Source organism: Orbicella franksi, chromosome 3, assembly GCF_964199315.1.
Source record: "Orbicella franksi chromosome 3, jaOrbFran1.1, whole genome shotgun sequence".
NCBI lineage: Eukaryota > Metazoa > Cnidaria > Anthozoa > Scleractinia > Merulinidae > Orbicella > Orbicella franksi.
The window spans coordinates 29299504-29320255 of record NC_138147.1 but is presented as its reverse complement, the minus strand read 5'-3'; the positions used below and the strand labels follow the sequence as shown (position 1 = coordinate 29320255).

Here is a 20752-nt window from a genome sequence, read left to right as displayed (position 1 = left end):
AAAAGCTTGCAGATGTTCCAATATTTACAAGCGATATGGCGCAAGCTTGCATAGAAGAGTTCTTTCAATTTCACTGATGCTTTCAGTATCTGAGTTCGTCATCTTGTTTTAGATCATTTTTTATTTCCTCCTCATCGATGTTAGCTTGATAAAGAACTAATATATATATATCATTAAGATATATCATCGGAAGCTGAATGACTCTAGTAATGAATTGCTCCAGTTTTCATTTTGTCTCTCAAAATGGGCTCACGACCTTGAGTTTAAAGAATATTTACGTACCGAGTTACTTGTGCTAACTGACCTTTACGGTCCTTCAGTAAGTTTGTCAGTGTGTTGATGTAAAGGAAGAGAAATAAATAAACAAATCGGAGACTAAATGGATATATCTGAGTCTATAAATGATGAATACCTCATTTAGTTGGGCGCAGTTTTAATGCTCTTTCGCTCGGCGCAAGATGTTGATGATTTTGAGATTACTGGCAGTTTTATTCGTTCCTCTTCCATCGCTTACAGAAGGTAAGAGGGTGAAGGGTTCTGCTTTGTAAGATATGAGGACCTCAATACGAATGACCAAAACTAAGACGGAAAATAATTTATACTCAGTGAACCGAGATCACATTAATTCCGAGGAATGAGCGATTTCAAAGCTAAATACAACTGAAAGCATATTACATTTATGTTGTAAATCCAACTTTCGATGCTATTTCACCAGTTACTGTTTTCATGTAGCCCATCTACAAACACAATCATGTTAAAGAACACTGCACTGTGAAAAAAAAAAGGTGGCTAAACATTCGACCTCAAAGGTTTTCCCTAGACTTTCCTTAAAACGCTTCCTTTACATCATACACAAAAAATACTGACCTCAAAGCATCGACATACTGCAGTCAACTGATTGCCAGTTTAATTAAGTTACGTCTCAACTCGCTCGCTCAAAATGAAAAACGAAGCAATGGCTCATTATTGATCATTTTACTTTCTTTGATTAAAGCTAACAGTAAATGTGGAAGGCGTATCGATCAGCCGTCCCGCGTGGTAAATGGTGAAGATGCCGCACCTAATTCATGGCCGTGGCAGATTTCTCTCCATTACAAACATTACGGCCACATTTGTGGGGGATCACTTATTGAGAACGAGTGGGTTTTGACAGCCGCTCATTGCGTAAAGTTTGACCCCACTCATGCGTCATTTAAAGTCGTTGTTGGTAAGTTTGCCACAGAACAGAGTCCAGGATGTGGTTGGGCAGTAGTCTATTGCTATGTCCTCATGAGAACTTCTTTGACTTCCCTATGGATCAGTTGTTTTCCCTTTCCCTACCTCCCGACCGACCGACGTCCCTACCTACCTTCCTCACTCCCAGCGACCTCTCACAACCGCTTCCCCGCTTGCCCCTTTCATCCGTCGCTTCCTCGCTTCCACGTTTCCTGGCTGACATTGCTTCCTTGCTTTCATGCTTCTATGTTTGCTTGCTACATGTACGTTTCCATAATCTCTCGCTTGCTAGCTTGCTTGCTTCATCGCTTATCTGCTTGTTTGTTCTTTTTCGTCTTGCCTGATTCCTTACTTGCTTGCCTTCTACCTGTCTGTATACCTTCTCTTAAATCACTCGAAATGTTTTCTTCATTTGGTTTCTAGGTGCTCATTACCGTGAGGGTTCTCCGACCTCGGTTCAAGAAACAATCAATGTAACCGAAGTTATCACTCACTGTGGGTTCAGCGATACAACACTCAAACACGACGTTGCATTGCTAAAACTTCAGAAGCCGATCACACCAAGTGGGAAGGTCAACGTAGTCTGTCTTCCGAGAGATATATATGATCAGATATGGCCAGGGAAAAAATGTTTTATCACTGGTAAAGTATAAGAAGTGGAAAGTTGTAGAGAAATAATGAGTATATAAACTTAACTTTCCCTTAACTAGTTGGTGAGGAGCTGGTTAATTAAAGCCCGGTTCAGGTACATGTCTTGTACTGGTCAAATGTTTCTTACCACATTGTATTTCTCCATCCAAGCATCCAAGTGTACAAATAGGAAGAAAACGATTGTCCTAGTAGCCTGGTAGAGTTGCCGGTGTTTTCAGACGCTCTTAAAGAAAAAATAAATAAACAAACAAACAAACAAACAAACAATCAAGCAAGCAAGCAAACAAACAAACAAACAAGCAAAGAAAGAAAGAAAGAAAGAAAGACAAACAGAAAGAAAGACAGAAAAAACAAACAAACAAATAAATGATAAATAAATAAATAAATGATAAATAAACAAATAAATAGATAAATAAAATGCAGGGCTCTTGTTGTGTAGTAGATTCTGGGAGTCAGGTCTGCCCAAATTTACCAAAATTTCTCAGCTAATTCTCAGTAAATTTTGCAGAGGACGCGTCCTTGTTGTCAGCTCTTTTAGTTTAACTCCACCTAAACACTCGTTTTTTGTTTGCCTATATATGTTTTTTCCTCAGGGTGGGGACGCACAGTCGGTGGAGGGAATGCATCAGATGTATTGCAACAAGCAGTGCTTCCGATAGCGGATCACCTAACATGCCGCATAAGAAACAAGAACTTGACAAGAGTCTTTGAAGGACCAATGTTGTGTGCTGGAGGCCAAGGCAAAGGTGGATGTCATGTAAGAATTAGCAATGGTTTTTCACATCTAGGTGTACAAGCTAAGTTCTCAAAAATTAGAAGAAAAAAAAATGGATTTCTCTGTCTGTCTGTCTGACTGTCTGTCTGTCTGTCTGTCAATCTATTTGTCGGTCGGTCCGTCTATCGGTCTATCTGTTTATCTCTCTGAATGTGTGTTTCTGTCTGTTTGTCAATCTGTTTTGTCAATCATGCCGCGAAAGAAACAACTTGATAAGAGCCTACAATGGACATGTGGCCATTTCATATCCATCAAATATACATATATATATATATTTTTTTTTTTCTTTTGTTTTTGTTTTTGTTTTTGTTTTTGTTTTTGTTCAAATGAGAAAAAATGTTTGCAAAATCTATAAAACATGGCAACAAAATTTAGACACCCTACGACGGTTTGTACAAATTCAAAAGCTTGAAGGACGGCGGATTCTAGGTCATTAATAAATTCAAAAGGCACAATTTCGTGAGTAGCTGTTTTCTTCAAAATCCTCAAACTTTGAATTTCGCACATCGATTTCCCCAAATTAATGATTTCTGTGGAGATTATGTTCAGGTTTGCTGGCAGATTGCCACCCTCGGCTACATGTTAATTGTATCATTATATAGTATATATCTAGTATTAGGACCTCTATGTAAACCACTTTTGGTGATGGAGCTTCCTAATAAAAGATTGTTACTACTATGTCCAGCTTCAAAAGTTAAGATAGGCTACAATTGAAAGTTCCTTCGCTTAATCATGTGCTTCGTATACGTTTGTCCCGTCTGTCCTTTTGTTCATTCGTTCGTTTTTTCGTTCTTTTGCTGCATTCTTAATAGCGTTCGTGTGCCGGAGCTCTGATCGCCTTCTTATACGGTTGCTGTGGTTAAAACATATCCATTTCTAGGTTTCTCTTCTCTGCCAAGAGTTTTGATTATTTGATTTCTTTGTTTTACGTCGTATTATTTTTTTAACATGTTTACTCTGTTTTAGTGAGATAGCGGTGGACCTCTTGTTTGTGCAGAAAGAGGAGGCAAGTGGGTTTTGCGAGGTGTTGTCAGCTGGGGACACTACAATTGTGAAACGGATTACTTCTCCGTGTTTGCTCGTGTCTCCAAATACGTGAAGTGGATAAAGAAAAGGTTGAACTGATCGTTATATCAAAGGTATGTTTATATACCGTCATCTTCATAGCAGATAGGGCAGTTAACTGTCGACAGTCGAAAAAATAAAAAGCAACGACTCAATTGAAGTCTTAAAATATTGTGTAGTTTTCATTTTACTGATACCATTTAACATGCTAAAAACTTGAAATATGAGGTAACTCATCATATCGGTGGAGTTTTCGGATTCTCGTCTTATTTTTCTCTCAGCCGGTCAAAAATCTCTGCTAGTTTGGGTGTTTTATTGCACATATTTGGAAAGTTAGAATTAACTCCGTATTAAGCTGGACTCAAGGATGAACTTATGTTAATTTGAGTATACGATATTTCCCCTATTTTTGTTATATTCAGATTGGCGATTAGTTGAAAGTTTTTCGAGCTTTAGGTGAATTCATATATTAATATGACAATAAAAGAAGTAGTTTATAACTAGACGTTTAAGAAGGAATCCAGCACGAGTTCGAGTAACAAGCGGACAAAAACTTTGTATCGAGGTTATAAACTTTGTATTGCAAACTTCTGTGCGACTCTTTGCGACTCTTCTCCCAAGAAATCATTTCTAACAACAACAAAATCATATCGAAAACAAATTTTGAAGTTCATATGAAACACTTGAAAGTACTGGTAAAATAAAACTGGTGATGAAATTTTAATTGTGATTGCACAATTTTTATGAACTTTGAAATTTATTTTCTCGATTTCCCACAGCAAATTGTTTGTGGTGTTATTTCAGACAATTATTTATATCATTAACTTTTAGAAAATGCAAAAAAAAAAAAAGACTGTAATATGTTTAAAGTTATTCTGGTACAAGGTTTTTAATCCATTAAGAACTTAATTTGCTATCGGATTTCGTCTTAAAATTCATATCGAACTATCAAAGATGTTTCTGGTTGCTGAATAGTTGTTATGCTCCTTTCTAGGTCGCCATGCAGGTCAACAGCTTCCACGACTGCTGAAAGTAGACATGCACCCAGAACACAACAAAGGGAGAAATAGCACAGGGGAAATTATTGTGGGAATTCTAAATTATATATGACTAGAGCAAATGAAATGAATGAAAATATATCAACCTGATTTGAATAAACTGGAGTTATTGGCAATAATGTGGTCAGTTGAATTATATTTATGTTGTCCATTTCGATATCTTAAGCACGGGGAATGGGTTAAGGCGAATCAAGGAATCAAAGGTTGTCTCCTTTACATTCGCTATTTGGATTAAGGGGGGAGTGGGGGGGGGGGGGAAGGAGTGAGAAGGTGGGAGCAGATGGAGAGAAAGAGGAATTAGTCTAAATCTCTCCCCCTGTCTCCTACTTGGAAACTCCCTCGGGTCTTCTTTAATGTGATATGGTTCATTGCGAAGGAAGATGTTTTTGGATTTTTCACCAAAGATGTCTTACATTTAGAAGACTGTCATTGTAAGCTCTTTAAAGGAATAGTAAGCGGCTTTCTTTTTAGAATAAATATTCGACAAAAATAGACCATGGCTAATTACTGATATTTTATACATTTTATGCTTCCGAGCGGAACAAACAGGATAAAAGGGCCAGGATAAAACACTTCAAATGATGTCAAAGGAAATAACTTTTTTAACCCTCTAGAGTGATTGTCGACAGTGACATATTAAATTGCCCAAATAAAATCTTCAAAGAAAGATACATTTTCTAACACTTTTAAAAATAAAACTAATTAAAAAAAAATCACAGCTTGGTATAACTACACTCACTACGAAAAATTACAAAATAATTTTTTTTGGTTAAAATTTCAGCACCGCTCAGCGATCTCTCTCGATGTTATCTCATTGAGTAATTTCGACAGAAGTCTCAATATATTGGAATACATCGCAATTATTCGAATCTTTGTTTTCTCCAACCTTCCGATAACTTGAACCAAAAGGCACTTACAATGAATTTGCCGTCACTGCAGGCTGAATGTACTGCTAAAAAAGTTCAACTTGGCAGCTAGTACAAGTTTTTCAACAGTTGAAGATTAAAAATAAAATTTCACAGTTTAAATAAATGGACGTATTTCATCAATGTTTATCATTTTTACAACAATTTGTTAATAACTGCTATTGACTACGGGGCTGAGGCCCGTTTCTCGAAAAGGTCCCGAAAAGGTTTCGCAGCCGGAAAGCCGTAGCAAAATCTCAAACCCTATGACTACAGAGCTGTTTTATTCTCATGTTTTTCATATGACCAGAGGTTCTCTTCATTCAACACGTTTCAGGCGTATACACATCTCTGTTTTTAGATACTGATTAACTAGAAATGGCTTTGCGGGCCCGAAAAGTTTCCTGGACTTTCGAGAAACAGGCCCCTGGTTATGATTTGTAATTGTAGACGATTTCTCCACCATTTGGGAGAAAAGTCATACACTACACTATTAGCGTGCATGCTGTGATCCATGATCCAGTTTTACTCACGTCGACCTAAAACCCTGGTTTTCGCCATTTGAAATGAATTTTCCTACGCGTTGGCTATACACTTCTATTGTAGTTATACTGGACATCCTCGACATTTCCATTCCTGATGTTTTTGGACTGCAAGCAAAGATTTTCTTCTTAGCTTCTGCTTGTCCATACTGCCCACTTGCTGCAATGATTGTGTAACAAGGGTGTTCAATTGATCACTTTCTAAAAAAAAGGAATATATAAACATGGCATATAAGTGCTCGCAGTTATTAGAAACGCGGACTATTTCAAAGAAAGAGACCAAAATATTTCGGTTAAAAACTCGAAGAAGTTCTTATTAAACAGTTTTTTTTTTTACCATTTATCCTTTTCTGCGCCATCGGAGACATAACTCAATGTTTGTCATTCATATTGAAACTTCTTTCAGTGTATCATATAGAGGCTCGAACTAATACATAATTCAGTCTTCCTTTGCAAACTATAAACGTGTGAATATTTTTTTTTCTTTTAGAATTTCTTTCCTATTGTTATGTATAGCGTGTAAAAACGGTAGGAGACAGTTCAGCAAGTATAGATTTGAACTCAAGCCATTTACTCAATATTACTTTATACAGAATATTGTTCGAAAACCTAAAGGTACAAAGGTAGCACAGCGATAAAAGATTTGACTAAATGTGTGTGTGTGTCCCCAACTAGATTTTTTTAAAGATAAATACACTTTGAAACTCAACGAAAATCTTTTATTCATTCCCTTGTTTCTTAGTTAATACTATTTAATCATTTTGGAATTTCAAAAACACGCTACGGCTTTTCACATACTATACGTTTAAGACACATCGTTCTATTTTGAGCGTAATTGATCGTTAATTTTTCTCTAGGGCGATGAATTTTGCTGCTAGTATCTGATTCATGTTTGACTGTAACTTCTTATTTCATCTCATTTACGCGGTGTCGGTGATCCGGCTAATGACAGCTCTAACTGTTACGAGAAAGATGTATACAGTATATGAGCGATGAAATGGTTGACCTATAATAATTTATTATTGTTATTATTATTATTGTTATTGTTATTATTATTATTATTATTATTATTATTATTACTATTATTTTGCTTAACTTTTTTGACGCTTGAATGTGTTCGACATCTTGTTAGATTCGCTCGGAAAACAGGGAAAGGCAGAATATGGGAAGTTCAATTATAATTGGAGGACTCTGTTGTTGTGAGAACTTGAGTAAAATACTTGCAATTGGTTTAAAATTTAGAAAATAGTTACCAGATAAAAGGCCAAAAAAAATTATTCTAATTTGAGATATTTTAAGCTTTCCATGCAAAACAAACGGGAAAGTTCACACTCGAATAGGGCACTTAGGAGGAAATAAATATTTCATTCTCTAAGAGAGGCTCTCAGTGATATTCAAATTACCTAAACAAATCTCTTAAATAAAACCACTTTTTTCGACCAAGTAAGGACGAAATGTATATATATTTTAACTGACACATTTGTTTTTAACTTTGAGCTTGAGGACTTGTGGCAATGCATATTACGTGAAGTTGAATTGTACTGGCTGCTTGAGAGAGATTTGTGACAGGCAATCTTTCTGTTAAGAATTTTTCTGTTTGATCCAAGGTTAGAAATCGTATTCCCGTTTTGGGTGAAAACATACATATTTTTCCCATTCACTTCAAGTTTTATGATGTACCTTGTGTCAAACGGCAAAACTTGAAACCTCTCTTGGTTTTGTCAAAGAGATACACCATTTAAAATAAACTTGATCGCGGAAGAGGCTTCAATGTAATTGCATCATGTCAGAGTTGTGTTTGCGCTCCCACGTCTTAAAACAAATCTTCTTCTCAGAGACTGCGCCTTTAAGAACAAAGAATTGGAAAACAAAGAGTTGCAATTAGTGGTGACAAACAATGAGCATAATATCTAGTGACACGAAAACAGATCTTTTTAGTAGATAAGCAAATTGGTTAAATGGCTAAAGTAAAAGCTGTGTAAGTACTTTCGGAGGTTTTCCGCGAACTCTTGCTTTAATTTCCTAGATAATGTTTACTTTTATAAGATTCGGTGCTAAAGTAATTATGAGAGCTATTTCAACTACTTTAATGGGCTTTGTTATCTTTTCTGTCAGCAAATAATTAATAAAAATAACATCTTTCGAAACGAACTTTTAAACATTAGGACCGATACAGGTTTCTGAATTCAATTTGTTTTCGTGCTAATCTCGTGCAGAAGAAATCTTGCGAACGTCTCTTTTCTTGGAGGGCCTCGTTAAGTGACAACAAAAATAGAAATATAAAAATAACATAAAAGCTTCTTAGAAACATTACACTCAAGAAATTTATCTTCTTTATTACTGGTACCACTATTGACGTCTTTGCTCTAAATTGAAGATGAAATTTCACTCAAGAAAATGGAATAAAAACAACTTAAGGTGATTTTTCTTTATTTGAAAAAGTCGAAGTAAAACGAAAGTGGACAAAAATATAACAATAACTTGTTCAAGTGTTTTTATATTGAGATATTTTTATCGAAAGACACCAGATGAAACCATGAAATTTAGCCCAAATTTAAGGTGTTGATTTCTAATACCAGTTATATTAAGAGAACAGTCTGCTCGGCTAGACGGCATAGTTTTCGATCACGTTAAGCCTTGAAGACAATTTACAAAGAAACGTCTTCGCAGAGAAGAAGTAGCACTGAAAGGAGGGGAACAAGCGAAGGCCATGAAACCATCGCGAGTTTTGCGATTGGCTTTACTTGTCTCGTGCCTTGAGTCGGTGTGGGGAACTCCCGTAGATCAAAAGGAGAAACTCTTTGCGTTGGTAAGTATAAAGTTCAAGATTTTCATGCTGGTTTCTTTTTAAATAATTCACGCAATATAGCGTTTCTATAGAGAGTCTTAACGCTAAGATTAATTTTATAAGTTAATCGAGTTCATACAACTCATCTTCATTAACCTAACTCCCAAATACACTGCTACTTAAATTTGGATTTGACAGTGATAACCAGGTATTTTTATACGTATACGCTTTTCTACCTATTGTATTTCTTATCTGTGTGTTTTTCGCTAAATTACAAAAATATTGACCAAAGGAAAGATTTAAAAGATTTGCATGCATAGATCGTTAAGCCTCCGTCAAAAGTCCAGAATATTTTAGCAACTGAATATATCCTGATAAAGATAATAGGTGAAATACTTTATTGCACGCGCGAGGATCAGTTCTTTTAAAAGAAACGTTATGAAGGGATAACCACTGCTGAAAGTAACTATGAAAAGGAGTGCTTGTATATGTTTTGACTCTTCTTTCCATGTTTTACTCAGAAATATCTCAAGGAATACCATTACCTGTCTCCCTTGAAAAGTGGAAATCACAACTTCAAGGATGCGCTGAGGATTTTTCAGCAAAATTCGGACATTCCAGACACTGGCCTACTTGACGCCAAAACAATAACAGAAATGCGCAAGCCGAGATGTGGTGTCCCGGATTTTGACGAGGGTGGGAGCTCAATCAACTCTGGTAAGGATAGAATGGGGGTGGAGTGGTTCAAAGACCAGAGTACTCGTGTTAAATCTGTTGGTCTAAGCCTTCTGGCAGTACGCCCGCTGGGATCTGTAGCTATCCCCTACCCATTTGCAAAGTTTGTCAGACCGCGGGCTCCCACAAGCACAACCTTCAAATAAAGATTGCATGCACAAGACTATATTTTCACCCAGCTTACCCTCTAACCAATGATATGTTTCCAACCGGTAGTTTCAATATGGAATCAAGAGTGACTTAGGATGCTTACCATTTAGCCAAAAAATACGGAAAATTCCGGTTGAAAGTCAAATGGACCAGTATAATCCTTTCAGAAATTGTAACTTCCTCCAGAGGTAGTCCTCTTTTTCCGATTGGAACGGAACGGCGAAAATTTATTTACCATTTGCTACATTTTCCAGTTTCCAGTCTCTCAGCAGCCGAAAACAATAACGAGAATTCGAATTGCAAATGGTAAGCGCCATCTTGTTCGGTTGGTTTGCTGATTTTTGACATATCCTTACCAATATTCAACGGTCATCCCAACCGCTTTATTATGACGAATGATAAGCATCCTTATATTCGTGACGAAGTTTCTGGTATTTCTGATCTTATCAAACATTTATCAATTTACCAATTTTGAGCCCCCAGTTCTTTTCTGTATATAAAGCCTTTTTAACAAAAGACAATGGGATAGAGAAGCGTTTAGTGAGTAACTCTTGAGAACTTTTTATATATTTTTGAAAAGGCTAAAATGTAGACGTACGATGTTCACCTTTAGGTTTTTACCTTAGGTGTTTACCATGTATAAATAAAGACTGATTGATTGATTTATAAATTGATTAATTGAAGTAAAATAAAATACAAATTAGAAATAAAAATCCTGGAAATACTACTGTAAGCCTTATGGGGAATTGTACGACGGCACACAAGTGTCTGTGCTAAGTCAAATACATATAATTGATTAGAATATTCTCCTCGGGTTTTGTCAGTATCAAATTGTAAGACGCATCTTAAGAACCACAACAATTTTCTCCAGGATTTTCGTTTTGATTTCCCAGGCGATGTTCTTGCTTAACCTTAATAATGAAAGTACTAGTACTGGTCTGGTCTTATCTTGCCGAATTTCAGAGAGAAAGAAGCGGTTTTCAGTTTCCGAGACCTTTTGGACGACATTCCAACTAACTTACAAGTTTCATAACTACGCGTCGAAGGGCGGATTGACTCCTGCTAAGCAGCGCAGTATCGTACTGAAGGCCTTCAAGCAATGGGAAAATATCAGTCCGTTTTCCTTTAGTGATGTCACTGGCTCTAGTTCCAGTCCGGATATTACAATATCGTAAGTGCAGTCAAACGGAAAATAAATAAATAAATAAATAATAAAACAAAGAAGGAAGTTAACGTCCAGGCTCAGGCCGTTCACAGGATCGATAAGCTATCAAGCTAAGGCCAGTTTCTCAAAGGGTGAGTGTGAATAAGTGTAGGTAGTGATTTATCTTATGGATAGCGTTATCTACCATTTTGAGCAACAGGGGGCCGAATAAATCATTTTTTTAATCTAGCGTGATTTGTTTTGTGAAAATTTATCCACTGGATAGCGATTTATCCAGTCGATAGAATTATCTATAAGACATTCCCAGAGTGAGCCAAAATGTAGAGCAAAAACGACGTTTGTAGCACAATTGGTTGATATGTTAGTTGCGATGTGCAAATGGAATATAGGCGGTGGGGAAATTTTCAAAATGGCTTCGTGCTTTAGAGAGGCAGGCAACAGTTTCCAGCACTTTTCTAACGGTTAACAGTTATACTTCAAATGATGAATACTACGACTGTTTAACAGGTAATGATAATGGTATCACACAAATGCCCAATCATTGGAAAACAAGTTGCGGTCATCTTGTCTATATAGAGCCGCCTTGATTTTCGAAAATTTAAGGAGGCTCTGAATCCACTCTACTAGATGTTTTTAAACTTTGTAAAAGTCAAATCTTACCATGCTTATAAAATTCGATAACAAAAACTGATGGTCACCGAGCTCTTTTTTGATGTTAAGGAACTGAAAGCTAAAATTAAGGGTGTTTTTAAGAGGTTGTGTTGTTGCTATGGTAGCCTATTGTACCAGTTGACACTAACATGTTCACTAATGATAGGGCATTTGTTTGATACCATGATTGTGGCATCAACCGATACAGTGTGGTTATAATGACCCATCATAATCTACATTTTGGAAAAAAGTTGGAAAGTGTTTGAAGCCACCTTAAGGAGTGTTTCTCCGCATAGGAGGTATGCCCTGATGTGTGTAATTATAATACTAAAAGTTGCAATGGTTTTTATTTATGAACTCTAAAAAGTTATGAAATATGAGACTGTTTTAAAAAGTAAAACTCCCTGGACGGTGGCTAATTTTTATATCAGTTGAGTTTTAATGGTTAAGCTAGGCCACTGAAATCGTCAATTATTTCATCTATCTGCATACGTTTCTGTCGCGGATCTAGAGGGAGTACGGAGGACTCGCTGGAACCCCTAAATTAACAAAAAAAATGAGAAATTTTAACACCCTGACCTGGCCTGCATCTCAAACCCCCTGCACTAAAATCCTGTGTGTGCCCCAGCATTTTCTTGACGTATTCTGTAATCTGTTATTCAAGATTTTTCGCCAAAGGCCACGGCTCTTGCCCATTTCCCTTCGACAATGTTGGACAGGATCTTGCGCATGCATTTTTTCCTGAGGTGGGAACTGTGCACTTTGATGATGATGAAACATTCACCGATGGTACACCCAATGGAATTAACCTTTTTTCGGTTGCTCTCCATGAAATTGGACATCTCTTGGGGTTGAAGCATTCATTACACGCTGCGGCCATCATGCACAGCATATATAAGGCTTATGATCCAAACATGCAACTCACGAACGACGACAAAAATGGAATTGATTACATTTATGGTAGGTAAATCAGTCTTTTGATGACCTGTTGTGAGCTCTGTTTTGACCAAGTAAATACAGATGCAAATTAATTTTTCTTTTTGGGGATGGAAAGTGATACCTTTTCAAACTCATTAATAATCCATCAAGTTAAAACAGAGGAAATCATGACCTTCGTATTTTTAGTTTCTCTTCCCGGTGTTTGGAAGTGTGGTTAAACACGGTCTTTCGTGTTTGATATATTACATTAAAAATATATATATATAATTTTCTAGAGATTCAGCACGCAAGAGGTAGTGATGAGACATACTGCAAACGTCTCAAGGTTAAATTACATAAAAAAAAACATGATAAAAAATGCATAGAAATAAACGCTCATTTACAATTTATTTAATTCTGTTTTGTTGCTTTTTGTTCATTTCTTTAAACATACGAATAAAATATGCACGTTACTTGATTATTCTATCTCTTTTATAATTCAAACATTAATAATTGTAAAAATTCGGTTTACAGCTGTATTTGTTATTTGATTTAATTCTCCATCAATAAGGCTAAGTATTGAAAATCTACTTTTCAACAATTGTCTTTACAGCTCAGGGAAATGTGACGCCAGGAAGCACTCCCTGTGAGTATGAATGCGTTATTCTGCACGATATAAACTAGTTATGCAAAAATTTCGACTGATATACTTAACAATTAGACCCGTGGCCCTTGAGGGCGAAGGGTCTAATTGTTTTAGTATCACCCAACTAGTCGGACAGAAAAGGCAATAATAAAGTTAGCAAATGCAAGTTGAAGAAATATTTATTTGGGAATAAAACGAAAAAAATGTCACGCTCGATTGCGCCAATTTCGCTACTCGAGGACTATTACTAATAGTCCTCTAGTGGCGTAGCCAATCAAAATGCAGGATTTGCGTTAGTCCACTAGTTGGGTGATACTAACATGGAATATCCCACGAGTCACTTGTATTTTCTCGGTATACACGCAAGCCTTTAGATCCATGGGATATTCCATGGTATACCACAAGAGAGCGTTGCATTATACAGCGGCTAACACGATCGATGCGACGTACGCGCGGCGCATGATGAGAAGGTTAGATATAATGCCGTCGAATATTCGACGGCTTTCTTGTATTTTGATTGGCTGCTTTTCTATAGCGTGGTGTAAATAGGGATCTATGCATCCCTACCACAACAACTCCGTTGATTAATTTTCTACCGTTGTTCGTGATACATTAATTGCAAAAGCCAAAAAATAGGTAAAAAAAAGTTGATGCCATATTTTGAAAGTAACCACTGTTGCATCCTTTGTTGTAGCACCATGTTCTGACAAACACCCAGGATGCATAGCTTCGCAGTCTTATTGTGATAACGTAGGTCTAATTGGTGACTCTATGAGGAGAATTTGCAGTAAAACTTGTGGACAATGCGGTAAGTTTCATATTCGGCTGCCCAATCAAGCAATTATTACATTTGGAAACTTTAAGTGCAACTAACTCCTCAGATGTTTTGACGCTGTTGTTGTTTCACACGGGTTTAGTGCTGTTAGGGTATTTAGATGAAAGTTTCAGTTTACCTCAGCTTCGAGTATTCTTTGTCGATTAAGAAGATTATGACTGTTTATCTTTTAAGTTACATTTATTTTCAACCATTGATCTGGATCAGTGGAAGGACTGGACTTTGACTCCATCGCATCAGTTTTACCTTGCATTTTGGGGAAAATTTGGGAATATTTCCGAGAACCTAGAGATTTTTTTGACCCTCCAAAAGCTGAAAGTTCTGTTAGATTACATTACCCCTTTTCGTGTTCATTGACATCTTAATGATTCTTCAACAGCTGTAGGTTAACTATTCAGCCATTGTTTTAAACTGTATAGGTCAAATGGACGGGAAATTGTCGATCCTGACTTAATAATAACCGAATTAAAAAAAAAAATAAATAAAAAAAATCATAATCATAATCATAATCAATTAAAAAATATACCCTGTAGCTGTCCTAATCGTATACGTAGCTAGACTGCGAATTGTTTTGATGGATGATACGTGTATTTCATTTTGCAAGTCTTGTCCATTTTTTGATAAAATATGACGCACAAATATCCCAAATGTGTTTTCAAAGTGCTCTAAGCCCAGCCAAACGTCTTTTGAGTGTTTTCTGACCAGTTCTTCCGCTATCGCCAAAAGAAGATTCCGACCTAGATCCTAATTTGCGAGGTCGTGGCTGCAAAAATTACAACTTCAAACGCCTGTAGAAGCGACGGGATCTTATCAACCGAGACTTTTTTCGCTGAGTTGGGAAAACTAGTAGACTTTACTAAAAGAAATAAATTGGGAGCACAAAGCACTTTCAGGAATTTAGCTTAATTTGCTCTTCAAACACTTTCAAATGGATGGAGAAATGCGTTCTTCTTTGTAGTGGAATGAAATACTATATGTCAGATTGAGAATCTAATAATTTTAAGCCAGTGCGATCAAACGTCTAGCTTAATCAGTTATAAATACACAAACATGGTCGCAGTCAATGATGGTTTGGCATTTTGGTTTTATTTTATGATGAAGAAGATATTGCGCCATTCCTTTGGTGAGAGAGAACGCAAGCTACACGTTATCAATGATAATGATCTAAGTCGCCTATGAATGCAGTAGTTTTTCCTGTTCTAGAGTATTTTCAAACTCAAGTTTATGACTGACCTATACCAGTTGCCTCATTTCAGTTCTGTTCTCTTCTAGATGGATCGGGTGTCGTCGGTAAGTAAATCAATTTTAGTCGGCAACGGCTATTGATTGCAATGCATGCACATCACATCACATCACATCACATCACATCACATCACATCACTTCCCATCACTACGCATCACATCACATCACATCACAGCACATCATATCATACACATCACATCAAATCGCATCGCATTACATCACAGCACATCACATCACATTACATCACTACGCATCACATCACATCACTTCAGCTCGTCACATCACACACATCACATTTCATCACATCACATCCCTTAATATCACATCACACTTCACTTCACATCATTTCACATCACATCACATCACCTCACCTCACCTCACTTCACTTCACCTCACTTCACTTCACTTCACTTCGCTTCACTTTACTTTGCTTCATTTTACTTCACTTCACATTACATGACATGACATGACATAAAATCACATCACCTCACTTCACTTCACTTTACGTCACTCCACTTCACTTCACATCACATCACATCGCATCGCATCACATGACTGATATCATAATACATCACATCACATCACCACGCATCACATCACATCACATCACTTTACATCACATCACATCAAATCACATCACTTCACTTCACATCACATCACATCACATCAAATCTCATCACATCACATCACATCACATCACATCACTTCACATCACATCACATCACATCACTTCTCATCACTACGCATTACATCACATCAAATCTCATCACGTCACTTCACTTCACATCACATCACATCATATCACATCACCTCACTTTACTTCACTTCACCTCACTTCACTTCACATCACATCACATCACGTCACATCGCATCGCATCACTACGCATCACATCACATCACTTCACATCACTACGCATCACATCACATCAAATCACATCACTTCACTTCACTTCACTTCACATCACATCACATCACGTCACATCGCATTACATCTAATCACATCACGTTAGATGTAATCACATCACATTAATCACGTCATCATACCACGTTAATATTGAGACAAACTCTCTTTGGTCACTTGGTTTCTGTTTTGATACTGATCCAAATGCCAATCGCAGTTAGATTAATAGCCTGACCCACAGCAAACCACAATAATAACAGAACTCCAGATACAGTTGGAGACAAGAAGAGCTATTTTACGCCTTAGCATGTGTGTAATAGACCATATTTGTACTCCTGGTATTGGACTGGAACTAGACTGCAACTGAGGCTAATGCGGAGAGTCTTTTCAATTGCAAATGACATTAATCTCTTTTTAATGATATTCCCCCCGCATGAGCCTCCATTGCAAGCTAGTTTCAGTCCGGTACTGATAATACGAATATTTATTATATGGAGAAGAGTGTTTTACTGGTAACTAAACCACTCGTAGATTCCATACGCTACTTCATTCCGGACCCGAGTGGCGTATTTTCCGTATGTCACCTTTGTGAGTGTCGTATCGTTCAATGACGTCACGATTCCCGCCTTTTGGTTTTGTTGAATTGGTTTCAATATTTAGTCTCCATATAATAAAAAAAAACAACATTACACGTTGGCTCGAAGATATGAATTTTATGTTCTCGTGGCAACAACAATATCTCACTCGTTCGCTTCGCTCACTCGTGAGATATTGTTCTTGCCACTCGAACATAAAATTCATACCTTCTCACCACCGTGTAATATCCTCTTTATATGGGTTATTGATCAAGTGTGAGGTCATGATGGCTGGATATTGGTCAAGTTCTTTTTTTTGCGTGTTTATGAAGCGAGACGAAGTCGAGGTCCATAAACTCGCAAAAAAAGAACGATGCTAATATGCAGGCCATCTTGACCGAACAAGCTTGGTCAATAAAGGGACACGGCGGGTAGTCCCGACCGGGCAAGACAGCTCCATCTTGCCCGCTCGGGTAGCTGATCACAGCGCAGGATTTGATTCATTTTGCCCGCTCAAGGAGCTAGCCATATAAGAAGGTCTATTATTGGACAACAAATTCCTCTAATAATCCTAGAATGACACTGGGTCTCTTACTTGTGATTCTTACAACGTACATTGACAGGCTTTCGCTGTTTTCTCTAGCACCCTGTCAAGATGCCGTACCACAATTTCTGTGCGCGTATTATAAAGGCCAGTCGCTCTGCTCTAAAATAAACGCTTACGTGTTTGCCAACTGCAAGAAAACGTGCAATTTTTGTAGTGCTGGTAAGTTACATGTATTATTCTTTTGTTTGATTATTGAAGAAAAATCATATATTACTTACAGGACGTACATTACATGATGGGGAGGACAAGATACGATTCAATACTAAATAAGAACACTGAATATCTAATTAATAATAAAAATAACTGAAATTATAATCCATCAAATATTTCCGCTCGCGCGCGATTGGTCTAAACACGTCACGTGACCGAATATTATCCAATGTTCAAAGCTGCGGGTGTTGCGAAAAATATTTGAAGGATAATACGCTCTCGGAAAACTGTTCGCTTCTCGGAACAGATAATGTCCGCAGGCAAATATCCTAACATATTTTCGCGCCAAATGGAGGCTATTGTTTATTTAACAATTAGTAAGTAAAAGAGAAAAAATAAAACAACAACAACAACAATTAAAGAGGCATCAACAAGCAGACTTGTGTAACTGGTGCCTAGTGAAAAACCATAAGAAATGTTTTTAGAGTTTGCGGTTGTCGTAGTTGTCATCTTCATCGTTATCATCATTTTTTAACAAAATAAAAATATATACAATCACAAGAAAATGACAGAGCGAAGGGACTTCTAAAAATCCACCAGGCTTTCAGTGGATGCCACCTCAGTTGTTACTTAAGTATAAATTTTAAGCTTTGTGTGCGGCATAACTGATTCAGCATCATTTATTTCATTAAAAATGTAATAATCTTTTTTCTTAAAACTAGAAAAGCTTGTTGAACTAGTAATAGATACTTCCAGGCAGAGAATTCCAAATTGTTACGATTATTTCATGCTAGGAGAAAAAGGGGCTGGCAAGTACGTTTTTACGGCAACCAATGTATGCGGACAGGGACTTCCATTTCTCAATGAAAGCTTTACTGGGAACAGCTTTGTTTCTCCACAAGTGCCAGTATTGATACGGGTCGCAAGCTGAATCCCGCGGTATCTTTTGGTGTATTTTGCAGGTGTATGAATAATATCGTGTAAGTCGTTTGTCCAGGTCAAGTCTGGTCTAGTGTTTAAGCCAAACGTCATAGGTTAGGCTTATTTGCCTCAGTTTCCGAATAATGCAATACTGAACGCTAAGATGAGCCTGGAATGTCATTCATCTCCCGACTTTAGCTTAGTCCCCGGGCGAGAGACCCGGGGACAGGAGATGACCAACATTTCAGGCTAGGCGAAGATCGACCGCTCACGAATTCGCTTCGATAAATTGCTTTTTCAGAACATTGCTAAAAGAGAAGGACGTTTTTAAGTGAAAATAATTTTCTATTGATATTTGGCAAATTTATCTATCATATGCATTCCGTGAATACCCTGATTTCTATGCCCAGTAGGACCTCACGCTAGGTTGATGACATACATGCTAGAGTTACAGAAAAGCATTTTCTTGTCTAGAAATATTTCAATAATCTTTAATTGGAAACTCCGAATTTTAAACTAGACAAAACATTTCATTCTACAATGCTTCCAGTCACAATTACGACATCGACCATCATACTTTAAAAAAAAAAAAATAATAATCGTTAGCAAATCACAAGTTACGCGACTTTCTTCAACCTGCCGAATTGGAGAATCCTTGTTTACAATATTTGCCTCATTAGCATAAGTAATTCAGTTTCTGATGGAACTTCAAATAAATCAGCTCTGAATATTGAAAGGCCACAGTACGGTTGATTCCACCAATAAATATGAACCTGATGTATTGAATACCTTTTGCCAACACGGGTTTAAAAACTCAAAATTTTACAAAGAATGTATGCATGAGCTCATTAGCGCTTTTGCCACCCAGAAATTTTGCAGTGTTTGAAAGACAATTTCTCCTTGAATATTACACGCAAAGAGCTTAAAATCTCACCATGTATTAAGTTTCACTAGCTCTTTAGCTGCCTGGGGTCAATTCATATCTAACATGTTTCCTTCTGTACGCAAAGCCGTATGCAAATGAGCATAAATGTAAACAATGACGTCAGCATGAATCCCCCCATAGAATAACTTGATTTGAAGTAGTCCGGTTATGAACTTTATAATTAATTACAGGTAGCATAAATTAGTTATTTCTTCTGAAACTTAACTCCCTTGGCTACGACCACTGACCGAGGGCAAATAAACTTTAAGTAATTTATTCATTAATAATCTTTACACTTCTTGCCCGGGTTGTTAGAAAGGTGGACAACGTTATCCATCGGATAAATCACTATCCAGTGTATGGCGTGGTTTGTTTCATTGACAATTATCCACTGGATAGCGAATTATCCTGTGGATAACGTTATCCACCTTTTGAACAACTGGAGCTTTGTGTTTAAGTGATTTCTAGGTAAATTTCTCTCTATATATTATCTTAAGGGTGAGGGACCAAGCTTACAGGACCGGACACCGTCTTTACAAGAAACACGAAGGAACAAAAACTTACAGCAAGTCCACTTTATAAGTAGTTTTAATTTACACGTTTAAAGCAAAGAAAACCAAAATAATATGAACATGCATAAAGTAATAAAATAGGTGAACTAAAGAAATAAAACGAACTGAGTGAAGTAAAGGTTAAGTAAAATGAATGAGAAGTAGATAATATAAGTAATCACTGTTATATTCCAAAATGTTATAGATGTAGTATTTCGTTAAAACAATAAAGAAGTGCATACAGAGATCAAAGTTATTTGTTTGCTTATATGTAATGAATATTGTGTGCCTGTAGACTACGGACTATATGAACTCTCCATATAAGTTCTTTAATTCAACGGGCAAGGGTGTCGCATGTGAAGCCACAACCATGGACAAATTTTATGGGAAATTGCGCAAAAACATGAGATCATAACCGTAAAACCTACAGAATAAGTATCAGGACCCCCATGCCCCCTTTAAATGTTGGAAAATGGTAAAATGCAAACTTGTGTCAGATAAAAGTGTTTTGTCAACATTACACAGGGGTGGGGGAAGGCAAAAAGCGTATAGACTGAATTATTCTAACCCTTGTGACCAAGGTTGTAGGTGATTGACATGATACACGTTCGACTAGCCACCACCAAAAATAAGTTAAACATAGTTATGGGAACGGAGAGATAGAGGGGTATTCTGTCTAAACAGTGACCCTCTCTTTTCCTTGCAAAAAGGTACCACGTTTAATGCATGTTCGATTCTAACTGAAGCAAAGCGTTCTATAGTATCAAATTCACTTGCAAG

At 37.0% G+C, this 20752-nt stretch overlaps 3 protein-coding genes across 3 annotated transcripts in view; 2 read left to right on the top strand and 1 right to left on the bottom strand.

The window, feature by feature from the left end:
- The window catches only part of LOC145481889 (lactadherin-like), a 490145-nt gene that overhangs the window by 45655 nt on the left and 423738 nt on the right, over positions 1-20752 (bottom strand). The window lies entirely within an intron of this gene.
- LOC145480492 (elastase-1-like) lies at positions 459-3985 on the top strand. The gene is made up of 5 exons (XM_081458737.1): positions 459-519; positions 860-1207; positions 1639-1857; positions 2460-2623; positions 3608-3985. Exons 1-5 carry the CDS (start codon positions 459-461, stop codon positions 3608-3610), a joined length of 795 nt encoding a protein of 264 aa, XP_081314863.1. The 3' UTR covers positions 3611-3985.
- Positions 8832-20676, top strand: LOC145481864 (matrilysin-like). Its single transcript, XM_081460421.1, has 9 exons — positions 8832-9020; positions 9521-9716; positions 10848-11055; positions 12365-12660; positions 13232-13264; positions 13959-14072; positions 15372-15389; positions 17462-17584; positions 19919-20676. Exons 1-9 carry the CDS (start codon positions 8922-8924, stop codon positions 19921-19923), a joined length of 1092 nt encoding a protein of 363 aa, XP_081316547.1. The 5' UTR covers positions 8832-8921; the 3' UTR covers positions 19924-20676.

What these genes read in the sequence shown, in the direction of transcription:
- LOC145480492 (XM_081458737.1), top strand. Translation starts at nt 459, where the DNA reads ATGTTGATGATTTTGAGATTACTGGCAGTTTTATTCGTTCCTCTTCCA. An exon ending in TCTTCCATCGCTTACAGAAG is followed by an intron (nt 520 to 859) that starts GTAAGAGGGTGA and finishes CATACACAAAAA; the next exon opens with ATACTGACCTCAAAGCATCG. An exon ending in GTCATTTAAAGTCGTTGTTG is followed by an intron (nt 1,208 to 1,638) that starts GTAAGTTTGCCA and finishes TTTGGTTTCTAG; the next exon opens with GTGCTCATTACCGTGAGGGT.
- LOC145481864 (XM_081460421.1), top strand. Translation starts at nt 8,922, where the DNA reads ATGAAACCATCGCGAGTTTTGCGATTGGCTTTACTTGTCTCGTGCCTT. An exon ending in AGGAGAAACTCTTTGCGTTG is followed by an intron (nt 9,021 to 9,520) that starts GTAAGTATAAAG and finishes TGTTTTACTCAG; the next exon opens with AAATATCTCAAGGAATACCA. An exon ending in GACGCCAGGAAGCACTCCCT is followed by an intron (nt 13,265 to 13,958) that starts GTGAGTATGAAT and finishes CCTTTGTTGTAG; the next exon opens with CACCATGTTCTGACAAACAC.